General features: G+C 54.6%; 1 protein-coding gene and 1 pseudogene across 2 annotated transcripts; both read right to left on the bottom strand.

Annotated features, from left to right (window-relative positions):
• Nucleotides 1-934: 934 nt before the first annotated feature.
• On the bottom strand, nucleotides 935-1,956 carry LOC311162791 (annotated as a pseudogene). Its single transcript has 2 exons — nucleotides 1,945-1,956; nucleotides 935-1,756 (listed from the first exon to the last, which is right to left on the bottom strand). The product of its transcript is annotated as an uncharacterized misc_RNA (transcript).
• MOB3A (MOB kinase activator 3A) lies at nucleotides 1,015-16,120 on the bottom strand. Its single transcript, XM_084220893.1, has 4 exons — nucleotides 15,277-16,120; nucleotides 4,722-5,264; nucleotides 2,941-3,143; nucleotides 1,015-2,108 (listed from the first exon to the last, which is right to left on the bottom strand). Exons 2-4 carry the CDS (start codon nucleotides 5,137-5,139, stop codon nucleotides 2,079-2,081), a joined length of 651 nt encoding a protein of 216 aa, XP_084077019.1. The 5' UTR covers nucleotides 5,140-5,264; nucleotides 15,277-16,120; the 3' UTR covers nucleotides 1,015-2,078.
• Nucleotides 16,121-17,923: the final 1,803 nt, after the last annotated feature.

Genomic DNA, 17,923 nt, shown 5'->3' on the forward strand with positions numbered 1-17,923 from the left:
ACCACTCACCACCCACCTGCAGCCCCACCACAGCTCAGCACTCGGGGCCTTGCAGGTGTCCTGGTTTCAGCTGGGACAGAGCCAGTTCTCTCCCCAGTAGCTGGTACAGGGCCGTGTTTGGGATCTGGGATGAGAATAATGCTGATAACACACCGATGTTTTGGTGTTGCTGAGCAGTGCTTACCCTAAGCCAAGGACTTTGTGTGTCCCGTGCTCTGCCAGCAAGGAGGGGCACAGCAACTGGGGGAAGCAGGGCTGGAACAGCTGACCCAGGCTGGCCAAAGAGATATTCCACACCAAGGAACAGCACGTTCTCCAGCTGAGCTGCACCCACAAAACACTGGGAGAGGGCTGGAGGGTGGTCTCCAGTGGGCAAGGGAACAGGCAAGAGCCAGTGCTGCAGGCAGGGAACAGGAGGAGCTGCAGCTGGGGAGCCCCTCACTCCCCTGCTGGCCAGGGAAACAATGTGCACCCCCAAATGCAGAGCTTTTCCCAATTTAGTCCACCAGCCTCAATGACTGCACCTCTGGCTCCTTCCCATGGTAGAGGAGCCTCTTGGCAAGTTGGTGAGCTGGAATTCCCCTCCCCTGCCCACTTCCACCTGAGTTTCAGAGCTGGGAGAACAGCTCAGCCCTTGGGTACAGACACTGCAGACACAAGTCAGGACAACCCCAGGCTGCTGGTCAGGCTCCATGGCCTTGGGACCCAGCGCAGGGCTCGGAGCAGCCTGGACCTGGCACGTGGAGAGCAGGAGGAACCCAACCAACCCCCAGGAGCTGTGCCAGGAGCACACACCCACGAGCTCCCAGCCCCCCAGCACAATCCCCAAGGAGCCCAAACACCCTGTGTTTGTTTTGCTGATGGGAAGGTTCTGACGAACGTGCAGTCACGAGAGGCTCGGCGGCGGCGTGTGCTGTGTAAATACAACATAATTTATTGGTTCCATTTCAGAGCACGAGTGGTATTTGTACGAGCGTCCTAACGGCAGGATGAGAAATGAGAGAGTCACGTATGTACAGAGATTCCAGGGCACGGGAATGCTTTGTAAGGAAGAAGTGGTTAGTGGTGCAGTTTGGTCACTTACTGGTCCCCAAATCCTAGGTAGACCCACTACCTACCAGGGCACTGCCAAGCTCTCCTCGTGCAAGCAGCAGGTGAGGCCGGGGGGCTCTGGCTGCACACCAGAGATTTTGGTCCCAGATGTGCACAGCTGGGTGGGGGGTGATGCTGGGGAACAGGGAGAAGGCTCCATACCCCAGCGGGAAGCAGGATGGTCCCGGCAGGGTCGGCGTACCACGAAGGACAGGGAGAGAGGGAACGAGGAGAATTCCTGGTGCCTGTCCCAGCACCTTCCCTCTGGTGGCTCCCATGAGGAGCTGCCAGTGTGGATCTGCATCCCCACGGGGACAGTGCAGAGCCACAGCTGGGCTGTGTGTGCAGAGCTCAGCTCAGGGCTGGGATGACACACGAGGGCAGATTTCCACTCCAACAGCACCAGCTCCAATAGTGGCAGCCATGGGATGAAGCCCAGTCCCAGCTCACTCAGAGGGAGCTCAGGAGAGCCAGGCCTTGGGGACAGGTGGGCACAGAGCAGCTCTGCCCCAAACCTGGACTCACAGCCAGTGGAAGAGGTGCTGGGGGATCCACACCTGGGGGATCCATGTACACCAGTCCTGTGCCCTGCCTGCAGGCGTGGGAAATGTGTATCCCAAGGGAGGTACTGCTTCCATGGCAGCACCAGCCCCACGACACAACTCTGTGTGAAGTGTCTGGCTCAGCTCACTCAGGGCACATGGAGGAGGCAGCTCTTCCCTGCTCCGAGAGCCAACATTCCCATCAAGTGGCCCACAAAATATTTTCTTTCTTTTTTATAGAAATTACTATAAAAAATTAGTTAATCTAGAGCATCTTTAAAAAAATATTCCTGCAGTATCACAGTTTTACATTGAAACTCATTAAAAATATAGAATTTCTTAAACGAAACGTCTCTGTTCTCCCCTTGAATCACGTCTCCAATATGGGGTTGGGGCTCGGAGTCCTCGGAAGAGGTGCCGAGGTGGGAGCAGGAGGGTCTGAGCTCAGTGGCACATCCGGGAGGTCATTTCCTTCTGCCAAAGGGACAGAGAAGACAAGGGACTGTGAAGGAGGATCCAGGCTCCCAGGTGAGGGTGTAGATAAAAAACCCCTGTGTTTAGCTGTCAGTATCACTCCCAGGCACGGGGTGACCCTGCTGCCCACAGCTCCAGTTTGGGCAGGGCCATGTTCCCCCCACCATTCCCAGCACATCCCAGTCACATCCTGACTCCCAGGTTCCTGACAGTTACACTGCAAGGCCAACTGGTCCTGAATTTGGGCAAGCAGCTTTAGAAGGGAATCATGGAATCCTTAAGGGTTGGAAAGACTCCCAAGATGATCAAGTCCAAGTATTACCCCACCACTGCTGTGTCACCACTAAACCATGTCCCCAAGTGTCACAGCCACGTGTTTTTCCTAGGGATGATGACTCCAACACTGCCCTGGGCAGACCTTTCCAATGCCCGTCCCACCTCAGCGAAGAGATTTCCCCTTAAATCCAATATAAACTTCCACTGGAACAGCTTGAGACAGTTCCCTCCTGTCCTGTCACTTGTTACCTGGGACAAGACTGAGCCCCCCTGGCTGCCCCTCCTGTCAGGGAGTTGTGCAGAGCCACAAAGTCCCCCCTGAGCCTCCTTTTCTCCAGGCTGAGCCCCCCCAGCTCCCTCAGTTGCTCCAGACCCTTCTCCAGCTCTGTTCCTATCTCTGGACATGTTCCAGCCCCTCAATGTCTTTGCTGGAGTGAGGGGCCCAAAACTGACCCCAGGATTTGAGGTGGGGCCTCCTGAGAAGGTTCCAGAGCCCTCTGTGACTCCCCCAGCCCTGTGCTGGCCACAAACCCTGAGAGCCCCACCAGACACTCACCAGGGGCTCCAGCTCCTTGGTGTCTATGAGATTGAACTCTTTCACAAAGTAGTAAAAGTGCTTGTAGCAGGTGTTCACGTGGGCCTCCGAGCCCATCTGGGTGATCCTGTCGAAGTGGTGGATGTAGACGTGGACAAACACCCGGAAGAGCCTGGACAGAATCTTCTTCACCACTGGGAGGAAGTTCTTGGGGAAGGGAGTACCTTGGGAGGGGAAGAGTGGCCATGAAAAACCTTTGGTCAAGTTAAAACCGGTTGCTTAGGGCTAAAATAAATTGGTAAAATGGACAGATTGAGGCAAAAGTTCTGTTCCTGGTAATTTCCAGCTCCCCTCTCCTTTTACCCTTCCTTTGGATCACATTTTTCAAAGCACAGATTTTTTAAGTGACAGAGTGATGCAATGCTGTGACTGAAAGCAGAGCCCACATTCCCAGCAGTTGTTTCAGTCAGACAAGAGTTTCTTCTACTCTTGTTGGATGTATTTATATAAACAGTGCAAAACACCAGATACAACCAAGCAACTTCCCAAAAGAAAGGGCTGTTAACTCCCCACAGTTATCCCTTGTTTTGGTACATCTTTAGCTCTTTGGTTAAAAATTAAAGCTGTTTAGCTCCTCTTTGAAGGTTCCAGGACTGTGTTTGGCTGGGCTCCTGCAGCAGAGCAGTCTGGCCATGCAGCCACCTCCATGGGATATCAGGGTGTAAAGTTCACACAGTTTCTGGAGGAACAAGGACCAGTTAAACCCTTGCTCTGCCAGAGCTGCAGCATTTCAGTCAGCATTGAAGGACCTGGTTAAAGCTGAGCTGAAGACAGTAACAAGTGAAAAACCCCAAACCACAACTCTCGTGCTGCCCAAACAGAACCAACCCCCCAGTGAGGTCCCCAGAGAGCTGCAGCAGAGCCTGTGCAGCGTGAGAAGAATGGCAGGGGAGGCTTTGATGCTGCAGCTATCTCAAAACTGGCTGTTTATGGCCCCCCCTCCCCTCTCTGCCCACTCCACACCAGGTTTAAGCAGCATTTTGGCACAGTGGAGGATCCCTGTGGATGCTCAAGTGGCAGATGTGCCCCAAATAGGGACCAACTGCATCCCATCAGAGCTCCAAAGGGATAAACACCAGGGCAGGAGGAAGGGAGGGAGCTCTGCTGCACCCTGTCTCCTCCATCCCAGGAGATGGAAGCTCTGCATAGGCACAGTTGTATTTACCTGATAACTTAGAGACTAAATTCTTCCATCTTCATCACAAAATAAAACCTAACAATCTCTGTCCCAAAGCTGCATTTGGATATAGAGATTGAGGTGTCTTAGGCCAAACTCCTGTTTCCATGGTCCTGGCAGTAGATGAAACATGGCCCTTCCCTCCAGGCCTGTGCCAGCATCCCATCCCACAGGAGGGGCAGAGGCAGCCAGTGTGGCCTCTAATAACAGAGGGGGTGATTATAGCAGGTGACACAGAGCTGTGCCTCAGACCTGGGCTGGCCATCAGCTCCCAGAGAGCCATCCTGCATCCACAGAGCCACTGACTACTCTAAGGGCAGCCTCCTGTTTCAGTGCCTCGAGGTATCCGTGACTCCCAGTGGGATCTGGTACAGCTCAGGGTATTCCAGCACTGCAGAAGAGCTGGGAAGAGCTCACTGCACTGCCCACCTGAGAAGCACAGAGGGAAACAGCTCTGCTACATGGGTCAGCTGTGCTGCAGCATCTCCTGGAACAGCAACAGGGGCTCCACGAGAAGGCTCCACACCCCTCCCTCCCTGCAGCCCCAGCTGGGACCCAAACTCACCGACATTGGTGGGGAAGATGTCCTCGTTGTTGATCTGCACCTCGATCCAGTCCATGAGCAGGTTCATGTACTGGGGCGCGGACAGGGCCGTGGGTTTGCGGTACTTGTGCTCGTCCTGCCACCGGTACTCGTACTTGGGCCCCCCCGACATGACGGGGCAGGACTGCTCCGTGCAATAGTCACTGATGGTGCCGTAGATGAGGTTGATGCGGTTGAAGAAGTCCACGACGTGCACGGCCACCCAGTCGTTCTGCTCCTCGCCCGGCGGCAGCTGCACGGCCACCTTCAAGTCCAGGCCGGCGTTGAGCGAGGCCTGGGCCTTCTTGTGCAGCTCAAAGCGCTGAGTGCCCGGCTCGAACTTGCGCTTGGGCCGGAAGGTTTTGTCTTTATTGAACACTTGCTTTAAAGCGTGGGACATTTTCCTTCTCTTGCGCGTCTTCCAGGCCCGCAGCGGTGACAGCCGGAGGCGCGGCCACTTCCCGGGGCACGGCTGGGGCGACTCTGATCTTCACAGAAACCCCCCTCTGCTCATCTGGTCCCGATCTGCAACACAGCACAGAAGGGCAGCGATTAGGAGCAGCTTTCTCAACAGGAAACCTCGTCTAAATCCCATAGGAAGAGATCTGGGATGCCATCTGGGCCCTCGCCCCACATCTGAGAAGGGGGGGAGCCCACGGCAGCTTTCCTTCCTCCCCCTTCCCTCCCCGGCTGGAGCAAAGGGGAGGGGAGGCTGGAGGGGTGAGCTGGGCTGAACAGAGTCACCTCCTGACCTGTTCCATGTGGGAATGAGGGAACAGGCCCCACAGCCATGGGAGAGGGCTGCCACTCACCCCAACAGTGCCACACCATGAGACCCCAAGCCTGCAGAAATGCCACCACCTGCTTGGCTCACAAGCACTGACAAAGAAGGGTAAAACCAGCTGGGTTTCACCCAGAGCCCATTTTCACCTCTGCATCTCCCCTTTGTGAACAAGGCCAGGCCAGGTCATGCCAGCCCACATGACAGCTCAGAGCTGCTGCCAGACAGCCCCCACCAAGCCAGCCACTGAAAGTGACAGACAGGAACCAAAGGGTGGAGGGCAATGAGAAGAAGAAGTCACAGCTCAGGCACCCGGAAAGCAAATATCCTGAAATAACACCAACCCCGAGAACAGCCACAGCCTCTTCTGCAGGTGCACACAGACCATAAACATATTTCCCACTTCAGTTTAGCTGCGTTTACAAGTTAAAAACTGGAAGATGAAGGGAAGCTCATCTTCCTCTTCCAGACTGTAGAAAATCAGCTCCAAGGGTGAGACACAAGTTGAGATCTGAAGGGATGCTGACGAGAAACACAGCTCTGTTTATCTGTAGCTAATTATACCTCCTTTGTTCCCACATCCAGCCCCTCACAGAATTTGTGCCAGGCTGCTCTTTGATGAAAGCTTAAGGGAGAAAGCTTTGTGTACCAAAAATATTATTTTACATGTGCTGGACAGAGAAATGAATAAAGTAACAGAAATTAAGCTGATGCCTTAAATAGCATAAATAAGTTTCCATAATTTCATAAGCAAGCAAGCAAGCAAAAAAACCGTCTTTCCCCAAGCAGAGTCTACTTAGATTTACATGAGGCCTCAGATTTACATGAGTGTTGTTCCAATAGGTAAATAGTGTCCTCAAATGCTGGCAAGCACATCCCAAACTCAAGGTCATGACTACCATGGCTGCAATCGAGCCCGTCTCTAACAGATGCTGCAGTGCTAATCAGCAGTTCTTCTCTGACGAAAGATTAAAAAGCTTTAAAGCCAAGGCCTCTTGTTTCCGTATTTAATTACAGTGAGGAAGAAACCCCAAACCACTCCAGTTCACCTCACTAAGAACAGGCTCAACATTTCCTGTGGGAATGGGCTCAGTAACCTCTTCCATGCAGGAGCTGAGAGATCCAAACCCCAACATGGGCTACGATGCGTTGGGAGAAACCCTAAAAGCATTTTAATGTGGTTCAGTGAGATCCACCATGGGCTGAGAGGTGAATCCAGAGCAGATATGTCATCATGGAATGGTTTAGGTTGGAAGGAACCTTAAAGACCATCCAGTTGCAACTCCCTGCCATGGGCAGGGACACCTTCCATGGGCAGGGATACCTTGCACTAGATCAGGTTGCTCCAAGCCACATCCAACCTCGCCTTCCTGCTGCCAAAACAGCTGCTGTGACCCCGTGAGCCACCTCAGGGGAGGCAAACCCAGCACAAACCCCAGGCAGATGCATCCTTTGGAGTGTGATCCAGCCCCAGACGTGGCAGAGGAAGCAGTGAAGGGTGTGGAGATACAGCTGAGCAGTGCTGGTTAGCAGGAGCTGTGTCACAGCCTAACCACATCCTGTGGCAGAGCCGGAAGCTCCAGGGACTGCGCCCACCCTGGAACCGAGGCATGGCCCCCACAGAACCAGCAATGTGGGCAGCAGGTGCTGAGGCTGCTGCTACTTCCAGCAGAAAGTCCAGGGAAGGATTTGTGATGAGTTCCCTGCACTGGAGATGGAGGAAAACACATCCTCTCACACAAGAAACCACAAAGCAGCAGCAGCAGCACCACTCTCCATGTGGTTCCCTGGAGCACCCCCAGCAGTGTGACTCCATCCCTGCTTCTTTTCGGGAGGATCTGCAGGGCAGGGCCTGGCATGGATGTGGATGTAAAACCTAAGGGTAAAAACAAACATCCCCTGGCTTTGGCACCACACATCAAGAAACACCAACCATTTTCCTCATATGAGCGGGATGGAGAGACTTTTCATAGAATCCCAGAATATCCTGAGCTGGGAGGGACCCTCAGGGAGGATCAGCCCAGCCCCTGTCCCTGCACAGGCACCCCAACACCCCCACCCTGAGCAGCCCTGAGAGCTCCTGCAGCTCTGGCAGCCTTGGCACCATTCCCTGGGGAGCCTGGGCAGTGCCCAGCAGCCTCGGGGGGAAGAACCTTTCCCTGAGCTCCATGCCAAGCCCTGGCACAGCTCCAGCCCTTCCTGGCCCCCTGTCCCTGTCCCAGAGCAGAGCTCAGCCCCTGCCCCTGTGCCTGCCCTGGGCAGGAGCTGCAGCCCCCGAGGAGCCTCCCCTCAGTCTCCTGTGCTCCAGCTGAACCAGCCAAGTGCCCTCAGCTGCTCCTCAGCCCCTTCCCCAGCTCTGTGTCCCTCCTTTGGGCACTCTCCACCAGCTCTGGATCCTTCTGATCCTGTGGTGCCCAAAGTGCCCCCAGCACTGGAGGTGAGGCTGCCCCAGGGCAGAGCAGAGTGGGACAATCCCTCCCTGGGCCTGGTGCCCCCCAGGACAGGGTGGCCCTTTGGGCTGCCAGGACACAGCAGTGACTCAGATCCAACTTGCCACTGACCAGGACCCCCAGGTCCCCTCCCACGGTGCTGCTCTCCAGCCTCCCATTCCCAGTCTGTCCCTGCATCCAGGGCTGCCCCATCCCTGGGCAGGATCCAACACTTGCCCTTGTCACTTGTCACATGGCTGGGAGTGGCTCAGGCCCCATTTGTCAGGGTCTCTGTGCAGGGCAGTTTAATTGGTGTTGAGGCAGTACTTGTCCTACAAACAAATCCCTGATCCTATGGAGACATCCTCCCTGAGAACTGGGGAGCTCAACACAGAGCAATTGTCTCTCAGACTATTCAGCATCTGTGTGAAGCATTAGTAAAATGAGTAGCTGAGACATCAAGCAGATGCAGCCTATTTAATTATGGCCTCTGACTGCAATGAGCTAAAAGAAACATTTAGCTCTAGGAAAAAAATAAAAATAAAGAGGCACAGAGACCAAAGCATCCCTGACATTGCTCAGAGATGATATCATCTGTACAACACCTACTTCCACAGGCAGGAGTCACAGCTGACACCGCCCCCGCACACAAGGGAAAGGAAAGGTTAGAGACAATTGGGAAATGGGACATGCAAAGCACCTGGATGGTATCTGCAAGCTTTAAAGGTGGGGGGAAAACCACTCCCCCCGCTAAACAAACTCAGTACATTTTGTTGCCTCCTCCTTTCAGCCAGCCAAGATCACAGCGGACGTCACTGGTGCTCTGAGAGGACCTTGGCCAGCGCTCAGGATCAGAGCCCATGACCCCCGTGGGCTGTCCAGGGCACAAACACACCTCCAGCTTATCCCAAGGACACGGGAGGAGCAGCTCCTACTATGCTGGACTTGCCTGCCCAGGGGGCTCAGGGCCTGGCCCTACCTTCCCCTCCCATCCCAAAAGCTCCTTTTCTCTGACTCCCTGCTTGTGCAGCTCCAGTCCTGTGCTGGTTTTGCTGCCAGGGCTGTTGGCACTGTTCTGCCATTACTCTTCCCTTGCCAGGAATGGTGGATCGTGAGGAGCTGCCTTGCACTAACACCAGGCTCTGGGCAGAGGAAGGAAGCCCAGGCGGCTGCTTCTCAACTCTTGGTCACTTGCAAAAGCAGTCTGGAAAAGGGAAAAGTCACCCCCTCCAAAACACCAGGAAACTGCCTCCCCTTGCACCCTGCTGAGCCATCCCGAGGTTTTCCAGGAGCCAGCAGAGTTCCGACAGATCCTGCCCTCCCTACAGAGGCAGAATGGCCCAAAAAGGAATCCAGGAGTCCCATGACTGCTCCATCAGTGCCAGCCCTAGCAGCACTCCATGCTCCCCTCTGCTGCCAGCACTGCACAGGGGTTTAACAACAGCCAGGGAAAACCAGCAAGGCAGCAGTCAGCAAGCTCCTACCTGTGCTTCTGGCCTCAGCAGGTCGCTCCTGCAGAGGGCTCAGTCCTGCTCTGAACCCTCTGTCAGCGCTGGCAGGCACCGAGGCCAAGCTTCCTTTTTCAAAAGAAGGGAAAAAACCTCCCCGTTGGTTTCATGGGCGGCCACAACCGGCGGCTCGGCAGCTGGGGAGGGGTCAGACACGAGGCCACCTCCCTCCTCCATGACCCCAGTGCCGGGCCGGCCACATCCTGCTGCCTCTGGTAGAACAGCCCTTCAGCACAGCCCAGGCAGCAAGGCAGCTCTTCAAATCAGGGATTTGTCCAGTTTCCTGTCCGGGAAGCCAGGCTGCTGCCCTCGCATCCCAACGAGTCCAGCTGCTTGTAACCCTTGGGTAGGGAGTCTGTGACAGCCACCGTGTCCCCAGAGCTCACCAGGGAGGGGAGCCACGATCCTGCTTCCCCCTGAGCCACTCCCAGGGCCCTCAATGCCAGGCCAGAGTTCCCAACACAGGACACAAAACCCCCCTGACTGATAAAGCAGCCCTGATAAAGGTATTTTGGATGCACTGAGCATTTAAAGTAAAAACCTGAATTTACAGAAGAAAAGCAGCTTCAAACAGGCAACTTGCACAAAACAGCCAAGACGGACACAGATGCACATTTCTTCCACAATTCCACCCCCCTCCTCCTTTCACAAATCCCTTCCCATGGCCACTCTGCACCAGCTAAGTGTCTCGGGACAGGATGATCCTGGTTTTCTCTGATCAAAGGAGAGATTTTACTACAGAGAGCAGGGACCAGAACAATCCTGGCAGCGGCACTACACTAATGGCAGCCAGTTTCTGCACCTCCAGAGCCAGTCTGGCAACAAACGAGGGCTTGTCTTCCTGGGACGAGACTTCCAGCTGCTCTTTCGAATGGATTTGTGATATGAGGGGCGAAGGTCTGCCCCGTGCTTACCTCAGGCAGGGCAGGGCAGGGCAAGGAGGGCTCAGTGTGGCTGGAAGGCACCCCGGCCATTCATAATCCCGGCCAGCCGGCACTTCCACGTCAGCCGCTTCCTGTCTGGCACTGCCTCCAGCCTCCCGGCCCAGGGAGCTGCCAATGTTTTCCCAAAATTAATCCTTCCCCTCTGCAAGCTCTGCCTTTCCTCCCGCAGGATCACTCCATGCTGCTGCAGGAGAGCTGAGCCAGTTCCCTTTGGAATTGCCTTCCCCTCTCATCCCCCGTGCTCAGCCCCGGCAGCTGAAGCTGCTCAGAAGTTTCTGGAGAAGGAGCAGCTCGACCCGGTCCAGCTGCACCTCCAACCCCAACCCCACTTCATTCTGCTGCTCTGCAGGACAACATCTACATTTTCTTTTAGAAAGTGCTTTAGCAGCAGCCTTCGCAACCAAATCTGAACAGGGCCACACTGGAAATGCTGAATTCCAAGGTTTGGGCAAACAAAGAGCCTTTTGTCTTTCACCAGAGTCAGCTTTAAGAAGGCCCTGCCTGTTGCCAGCCACCCCCAGGCCCCGCTATTCCAATGTGCTGCACAATTTGGAAATTCCCGAGTAAGAAATGGTACAGCTCTCCTGGGACTTCCCACGTCTCCATGCCCTTCCTGGAAAGAGGGTGGCTTAGGGGAAGAGGTTGGTTTAGGATCAGGACAAGGCTATATGCATGAGAAAAGAAAAAAGCATAATAAAAGACCAAAAATAGTTCTCCTGGGCTTTAACTGGCATCACCTTCACCCCTGCAAGGCCAAGCATTCCAGACAATCCCAAAGTTGAGTTAGTTCATGGAATAAAGGGAAAAGCCCTGTTAAATTAAGCAGTATCTGGGACAGCCAAGGACCCACCAGAGGTGAAGGGAGCTCTGCCAGAGCCCATCAAGAGCTGCAGGTGTGAATGCTGCTGCTTGGAGCTGAGAGTCCAGGTCAGCCAGCAGTGAGACACCAGCATCCATCCCAGGCAGGCGGATGAACAGGGAATTTATTGCTTGGCTTCGAGATCAGGACTGACATTCAGACCGTGGGCAGTGACAGAAGGGACGTTATGGGTGACACTGCTCACACTGTACAGGGATGCTGAGCGAGGGCAGGTGAGGCAGTGAGTGCTGGGGAGGCTGGAAAACTGAGTCTGGCAAGGGAGAGGGAAGGCAAGAACCCCAGCATGGTTTGTCCCCCTGGCCTTCCTCCCCACAGCCACAGAAGGAGAAAAGCCACACGAGAAAGTAAGTTCTGTAAAAGGTCCCCTTCTGCTTCCCTCCGCAGAGGGAAAGGTCAGGCAGCAGATGCTGCAATCCCCAACTGTTCCCGTGGAAGAGCAGTGACTGCAGGGAGCCCCACGGAGCCCCGGGTGTTACTGACTCAGGGCCAGCCCTGCTGCTCTTACGTGACATCTGCATCCATTGCAATGTCAGAGCCTTCCAGAGCTGCTGGAAGGTGTCCATGGATCCAGCCGGGCTGGGGCTGCGTGTGGAGGCAGAGCTAATCCGCTGCGGGCTCTGCAGGGCTGTGCTAAGCTGACAAGCTGGGTCACGACTCCAGCACAGGTTAACTGCACACACAAGAATTTCCAGGGACGAGCACGGCCAGTGATGGCACAGTAGGAGCAGCTCCCACTTTTCCAGGTCCCAGAGCAGCCTGGTCCTTCAGGAAGGCCTCTTGCTGTCCCCACTACAGGGCTGGAAGGGCAGGGTGGTGTTTATTAAGTCCCAGCTGAGTTGTTTGTGTCTCCCTGATTGTGCAGGCTCTGTACTGTCCTCACTGGACAGGGATATTTCTGGGCCCACAGCAGTTCCATTTCCTCTAACTTTGGGATCTGCCCCCATCCAAGTCAAAGCTAACATCAGTTTGGAGCATGAAATTTGCATTAGGATGATAAAATGACTATGGCACCATTCTAACAGTGGGCTGGGATCCCAGGAAGTGTGGGATCACACCCCAGGGCTGAGCTGGAGCACGAGCTGGCCACACAACCAGCCTTTCCCAGAGCATGGATAATCCCAGGGACAAACATCCCTTTTCCCTATGTTAATGTCACACGTTGGGATGAATGGCAGGATTGTTTTTGCTGACAGCAGAGGCCCACGAGGCCTCTCCTGCCCTGGCAGGAGATACAGGAATAACTCAATCCCTTAGCACAGCTCCAGGCACAGAAGGCGCCCATGGATGTGGAGCTGGAGACCACCTCAATACCAACCACATCACACAGCCAGAGGAAAGAGAGAAGGAAGCAAAGGCAGCCAGACAACAGCCCCAAGAGAGGTCTGCAGAAAATACAGGGCCTTTCAGTGCAGCCATGGGGCCAGCTCAGCTCCTGCTGCAAGCTCAGCTGTAGCCTGGGTGGCTCCAGCTCACCTTCTGCCCCATGAGCTCCCTGGAATCAGCACAGGGTCACACATGGGAGTGTCTGCAGCATCACCATGCTGGCCTCGTCTCACTCACACTGACCCAGCACCAGCACCAGCCCTTTGGGACCTTTGCCAGGTTTTCTGGAGGAAGTTAAAGCTGTCAGATGTGAAGGATTGTTTTGCTCTGGCTTTGCCCACTTGCAAAAGTTGCTGTTTTGCTGGGTTTTTTTTCTGGCCTTCGCTGCCTCCATCCTTTCCTCTGCCCTCCCTTCTGCTTCATGTACCCAGAGCAAAAACCCACCCAAAGACACCAGGAGCAGAGCAGCATCTCCACACCACCAGCTCCAGACAGAAGCAGGCAGCAGACCAAACCAGGCCTCAGGGATACCTCGCCTCCCAGGGGCATCTGGAAAAAGGAGGATAAAGGTGCAGCCTAAGGTGCACTCTTTATTGACAGCATTAGCTGGTATTACATATTCCTAAAGATAAGCTGATAAACCTCCAGTAAAGCTGGTTCTGGATCCACTTACAGTAGCATTTATGGCTCAAGAATCAGAAAATACGTCCCTGTCTTACTAGACATTAAAACTCAGAAATTGAAAGCAATTCCATTCCCAGGCCTGTGGACAGGATTGGAAAGGTTTTGCAATCTCTGTGCTCTGACCCCAGATACTTTCACTACTCACATGGGACATTTTCTCTTTCATTAGTGTGGCCATGGAGATCCCTGGCCCTCACAGAGGAGCAAGAGTGACCAAGCACAGCACAGATCTGGACAGCCCATCCTCCAAAATGGGACTAAATCACCCCATTCCAGTGTGGGGGGACTTTTCACCCCATCAGCAGAAGGGCCATGTTAGATGTGGACAAGGAAGCAGCTGGCAAACAGCTCCAGAGGCAGCTGAAGTGAAGCAGGACAACTTTGCTCAGGATGCTGAGCGTACTCTGAGCTCCCCAAGCCCTGGCCAAGCACATGGGAGAGCCCATTTTCATGTCTGATGGCACAGGTGACAGTGCAACAGAGCATCCCAGGAGCTGCAAGGCAAGCCAGGCACAGGGAACCAGCTCCCTGCTCAGCTCCTCGCTATAAACCAACAGCTCCAGGTTTTGCCAGCACTGGAAAGAGTTCCCAATGCTGCCCTCCCTCTTTCTGGGGATTTTGAGGAGTCACAATCTCACCCCAGGTTCACCTCACAGGAAGTGACTAAGACAGAAAGTGAATCTGAAACATGGGATGCACAGTCCAGGGAACAGCGACAGACAAACAGGGAGCTGGAAGTGAGCCTGAAGTTGGGAAAGGAAGCAGAGTGCAAGGACAAAGCCCTGGGGACTGTGATAAACAGGTGGCTGGGGAAGTTTCACATCTCCCAGCAAAATCCCTCCCTGCCCTGCAACTTGGCAGAAGATTTCTAGACCGGAAAGGGACTTTTAACAAAGGGATGGAAATCTAGAAAGTGTGGCCACTCTGCAGCTCCAAGCTCTAAGAGGAGGGAATCCTGCCTTTCACTAGCACTGACAGAGAAGCTTTTCCCAAACATCTGTGCTGGACACTGGACAACTCCAGATCCCCTCTCCTTTCCCTCCAGAGGACTTCCTGCCCTTCCATTTTGCCTGTCCTTCTCACAGAGGTTCTTTGAAGGAGCTGAGCTCACTGTGCCCAGATCAGAGCAGAGGCAGCTCTGTAAGATCAGGATTCCTGAGCCTGCAGCAAGAGACAGAAGGAGAGCAAGAGTTTGCTTTCAACTTCTCCTGACACGTTCTCCCTCGTGACAGCTGAGCCGTGGCTCACCATGACCTGAAAAAAAATGGAAAATTCCCCATTCCCCGACCAGTTTAGAGACTGAAAGGCTGGAACTTCAGGGCTATGCCTTTACCTATAGCAGCTGGGCTGGAGAAAGTCGGGAAGGAGAGGTGGGATGAAATAGGGAAGTTGAAAACTGTAACTCCACAGTTGTGCCAGCAAGCCCCTTACACTCTGCGATATATTCTTTTTCCTCATTATGAATTTTTCTGTTGCTCATGAATCCTGCAGCAGGTCCGACCCCTCTGAAGGGAGGGGGCTGTTCCCAGCAGCCAGGGCTCTGCTCGGGGATGCCCCATCCAGGGGGTTTCTCCTCCGGGCCGGGCCAGCACAGGCCATGCCCTGATCCATGCCCTGATCCCCGCCCTGCCCGCCCGGGGGGCTCCGGGCCCTCCTGAGGGGGCTCAGGCCGGGCCGCGGCCGCCACCGCCCCCCGCCCAGGCCAACACAAACAAGTAAAGAACGCCCAGATCGGAGATGCGGTGGCCGCGGCTCAACAGGTCCCGTCCCGCCAAGGCCGGGGAGAGCCCGGCCCGGCCCTACCGGGGGAACGCGGCCACCGGGGCTGGGGGAACACGTGGGCAGGGCTGGGGACACGCGGCCCCCTCCAGGCCCCTTTTCCCCGGAGGCTCCTCCGAGCCCGTCCCGCAAGGCCCCCCTCCCTCACAGCCTCTCCCCCGTCCCCTCACACCGCCCCGAGCCCCCCCCCAGCCCCCGAGCCCCCGCACCTGCCGGGCCGCGGTCGCTCGCCGGCGGACGCGCACAGCTCCCCGGGCCGCAGCACTCCCTCACCGCGGGCCGCAGCACGCCCCGCGCGGCCGCCGCGCTCCCGCCGCTCCCGCGCCCTCCCGCGCGCCGCTGGCGGCCGGCGCTACTTCCTCTTAAAGGGGCCGCCCCCGCCTGCGCCGGCCCCGCCCACGGGAGGGACGGGCCGGGGGAGGGGCACGGGGAAGGCACAGCGGATGGTGGCGGGGGGGGCAGTTCGTGTTTTATCATGTTTTTAAAGTTTTATTCTAGGTTATTTTACTCTATGTTCCTTTATTCTATTTCAGTATTTTATTCTACTTATCGGAATTCCTTTTACTTTCTTTTCTTCTGTTTTCTTTCATTTTCTATTTTAATTGTATTTTCTACTTGATTTTGTTTTCTATTTTATCCTTATTTTATTTTCTAGTTTATCTTAATTTTATTTTGTTTTATTTTCTATTTCATCTTTTTATTTTCTCTTTTATTTTTATTCTAATTTTCTATTCATTTTTGTTTCCAATTTTATTTTTTGTTTTCTTCGGTTTTATGTTATTATTTATTTTCTTTAATTCTATTTATTATTTTTCTTTAATTCTATTTTCTTTAATTCTATTATTAATAGAATTACTATTAAGATAATAGTTTCTATGTATTTATTTTTGTAATTGTATTTATTTTTTCATTTATTCCATTCCAGTTATTTCCCTCTCTTCCCTTCTGTTTCTTTTCTGCTTTATTTTCTTTTTAAATTTTTTTCCCCTTTTATTCTGTTCCATTTGTTTTCCTTTATTCCCATTTATTCAGTGTTTTTGGAAGCAGGGACAAGGCAGGGGGGTCCAAGAAGGGCATTGGTCCAACGGGGGCAGCTGCAGGGACCTGCCCAGACCTCAACTTTAAGGTCATTAAAAGGAGAAGCGGCCAGAACCAGCCCCTGCTTCAAAGGGAACTGCTCACAAATATCAGGATGGGGAAAGTCAAACCCCGCTGGGAAATCCCTGGGAAGCCCAAAAGCAAAGGGTGCCAAAAGCTGAAGCAGAGCTGGGAGCTCCTGCCCCACGAGGGGTTTTCCAACACTCCTGGCTGGAGCCGGCAGCTCTCCAGCCCAGGGGCCCCACAACCTTTGTAGACCCCAGTTCAGTCCAGGAGGTGTTCACAGCCCCCAGCCCACACCCCAACTCACAGAATCCCAGAATTCACAGAATTCCAGAATCACTGGGTTGGAAGAGACCTCCAAGATCATCGAGTCCAACCCAGCCCCAACACCCCAACTGAGCCCTGGCACCCAGTGCCACATCCAGGTTCTGTTAAACACACCCAGGGATGGGGACTGCACCACCTCCCTGGGCAGCCATTCCAGAGCTTTATCACCCTTTATGTAAAAGACTTTTTCCTGCTACCCAGCCTGAATTTCCCTTGGTGCAGCCTGAGGCTGTGTGCTCTGGTTGTGTCAGTGCTGCTGCAGACAGAGCCCAGCCCCAGCTGAGCACAGGCACCTTTCAGGAGCTGTGCAGAGTGATGAGGGCACCCCTGAGCCTCCTTTGCTCCAGGCTGAGCTCCCCCAGGGTGTTCACAGCCCCTCCCAGCCGCAGAACCTGGGGTGAATCCTCAGCCCCTGGGGGGCTCTGGCTGCCCGGGCTCAGCAGCTCGGCGGCTCCTCCGAGCAGCTGATCCCGGCCCCGCTCCAGCAGCCCGGGGCCCCTCTGGCTGGGTTCCTCCATGAGCAGATGATGCTGTGCCCCAGGGCAGGAGCCTGTGTGCCAGGCTCGTTCGTGGGCAACTCCGGTCACAGAAGAGAGCTTGGGAGGCACCACTGGAGCTCACCTGGCTCAGCAGGACCCCTGAGCACAGCAGGATTGTGGCCAGATGGCGTTTGAGGATCTCCAGGGAAGGTGACTCCGCCGCCTCTCTGGGCAGCCTGTGACTGTCCTGTGTCAAGTGCAGGGCAAAGTCCTTCCCCTGCTCAGGTGGAATTTCCTGTGTTCAGCTTCTTCCCATTACCTCTGGTCCCGTTGCTTGGCCCCAGCCTCTGGCACTCAGTAAAGCATATATCCATATATATAAAATATATATCGATGCTGTCTAGATCTATATTCATCTCTGCCCTGCCCCAGCTCCCACAGCCTTTCCCCACAGGAGATCCTCCATCCCCTCACCATCCTCACAGCCCTGCACAGGCCCCATGCCAGGAGCTCCAGCTCTGCTCCAGAGGAGCCCAGAACTGGACACAGCACTGCAGGGCTGAGGGAGGGGCAGGATCAGCTCCTGTGGCTCATCTCACACTTGAGCTTTGCTTCAGGCACTTCCTGAGTTGGAGTCTGCTTTTGTTTCCATCCCATTCCATCAGATTGGTGCAGTCCCAGCCCATGGCAGCTCCATGTGGGATTGCAGTACTGGGAACAGAGGACCTGGATCCTTCCTGCAGCAATGGGGCCAACAAGCTACTGGGCAATTCCCAGTGCAGAACTGGTGGCTCCTGACTCAGCCCCAGGGATTTTCTATCCCAAGATGATTCTCACAAGTTCTGGTGTGACTGGAAACCACGGGGGCATCAGCCAAGCCAAGGCCTCATTCCTGCTGTGGCAGGACAGTGCCTTAATCCTCATATCAATGTCACCACGTTTGTCACAA

Source organism: Fringilla coelebs, assembly GCF_963513975.1.
Source record: "Fringilla coelebs genome assembly, chromosome: 24".
Classification (NCBI taxonomy): Eukaryota; Metazoa; Chordata; class Aves; order Passeriformes; family Fringillidae; genus Fringilla; species Fringilla coelebs.

Coding starts and splice junctions, on each gene's coding strand:
- MOB3A (XM_084220893.1), bottom strand. CDS start 5,139: ATGTCCCACGCTTTAAAGCAAGTGTTCAATAAAGACAAAACCTTCCGG. Junction 3,144..4,721: donor CATCTTCCCCACCAATGTCG/GTGAGTTTGGGT, acceptor TCCCCTCCCAAG/GTACTCCCTTCCCCAAGAAC. Junction 2,109..2,940: donor CCAAGGAGCTGGAGCCCCTG/GTGAGTGTCTGG, acceptor TCCCTTTGGCAG/AAGGAAATGACCTCCCGGAT.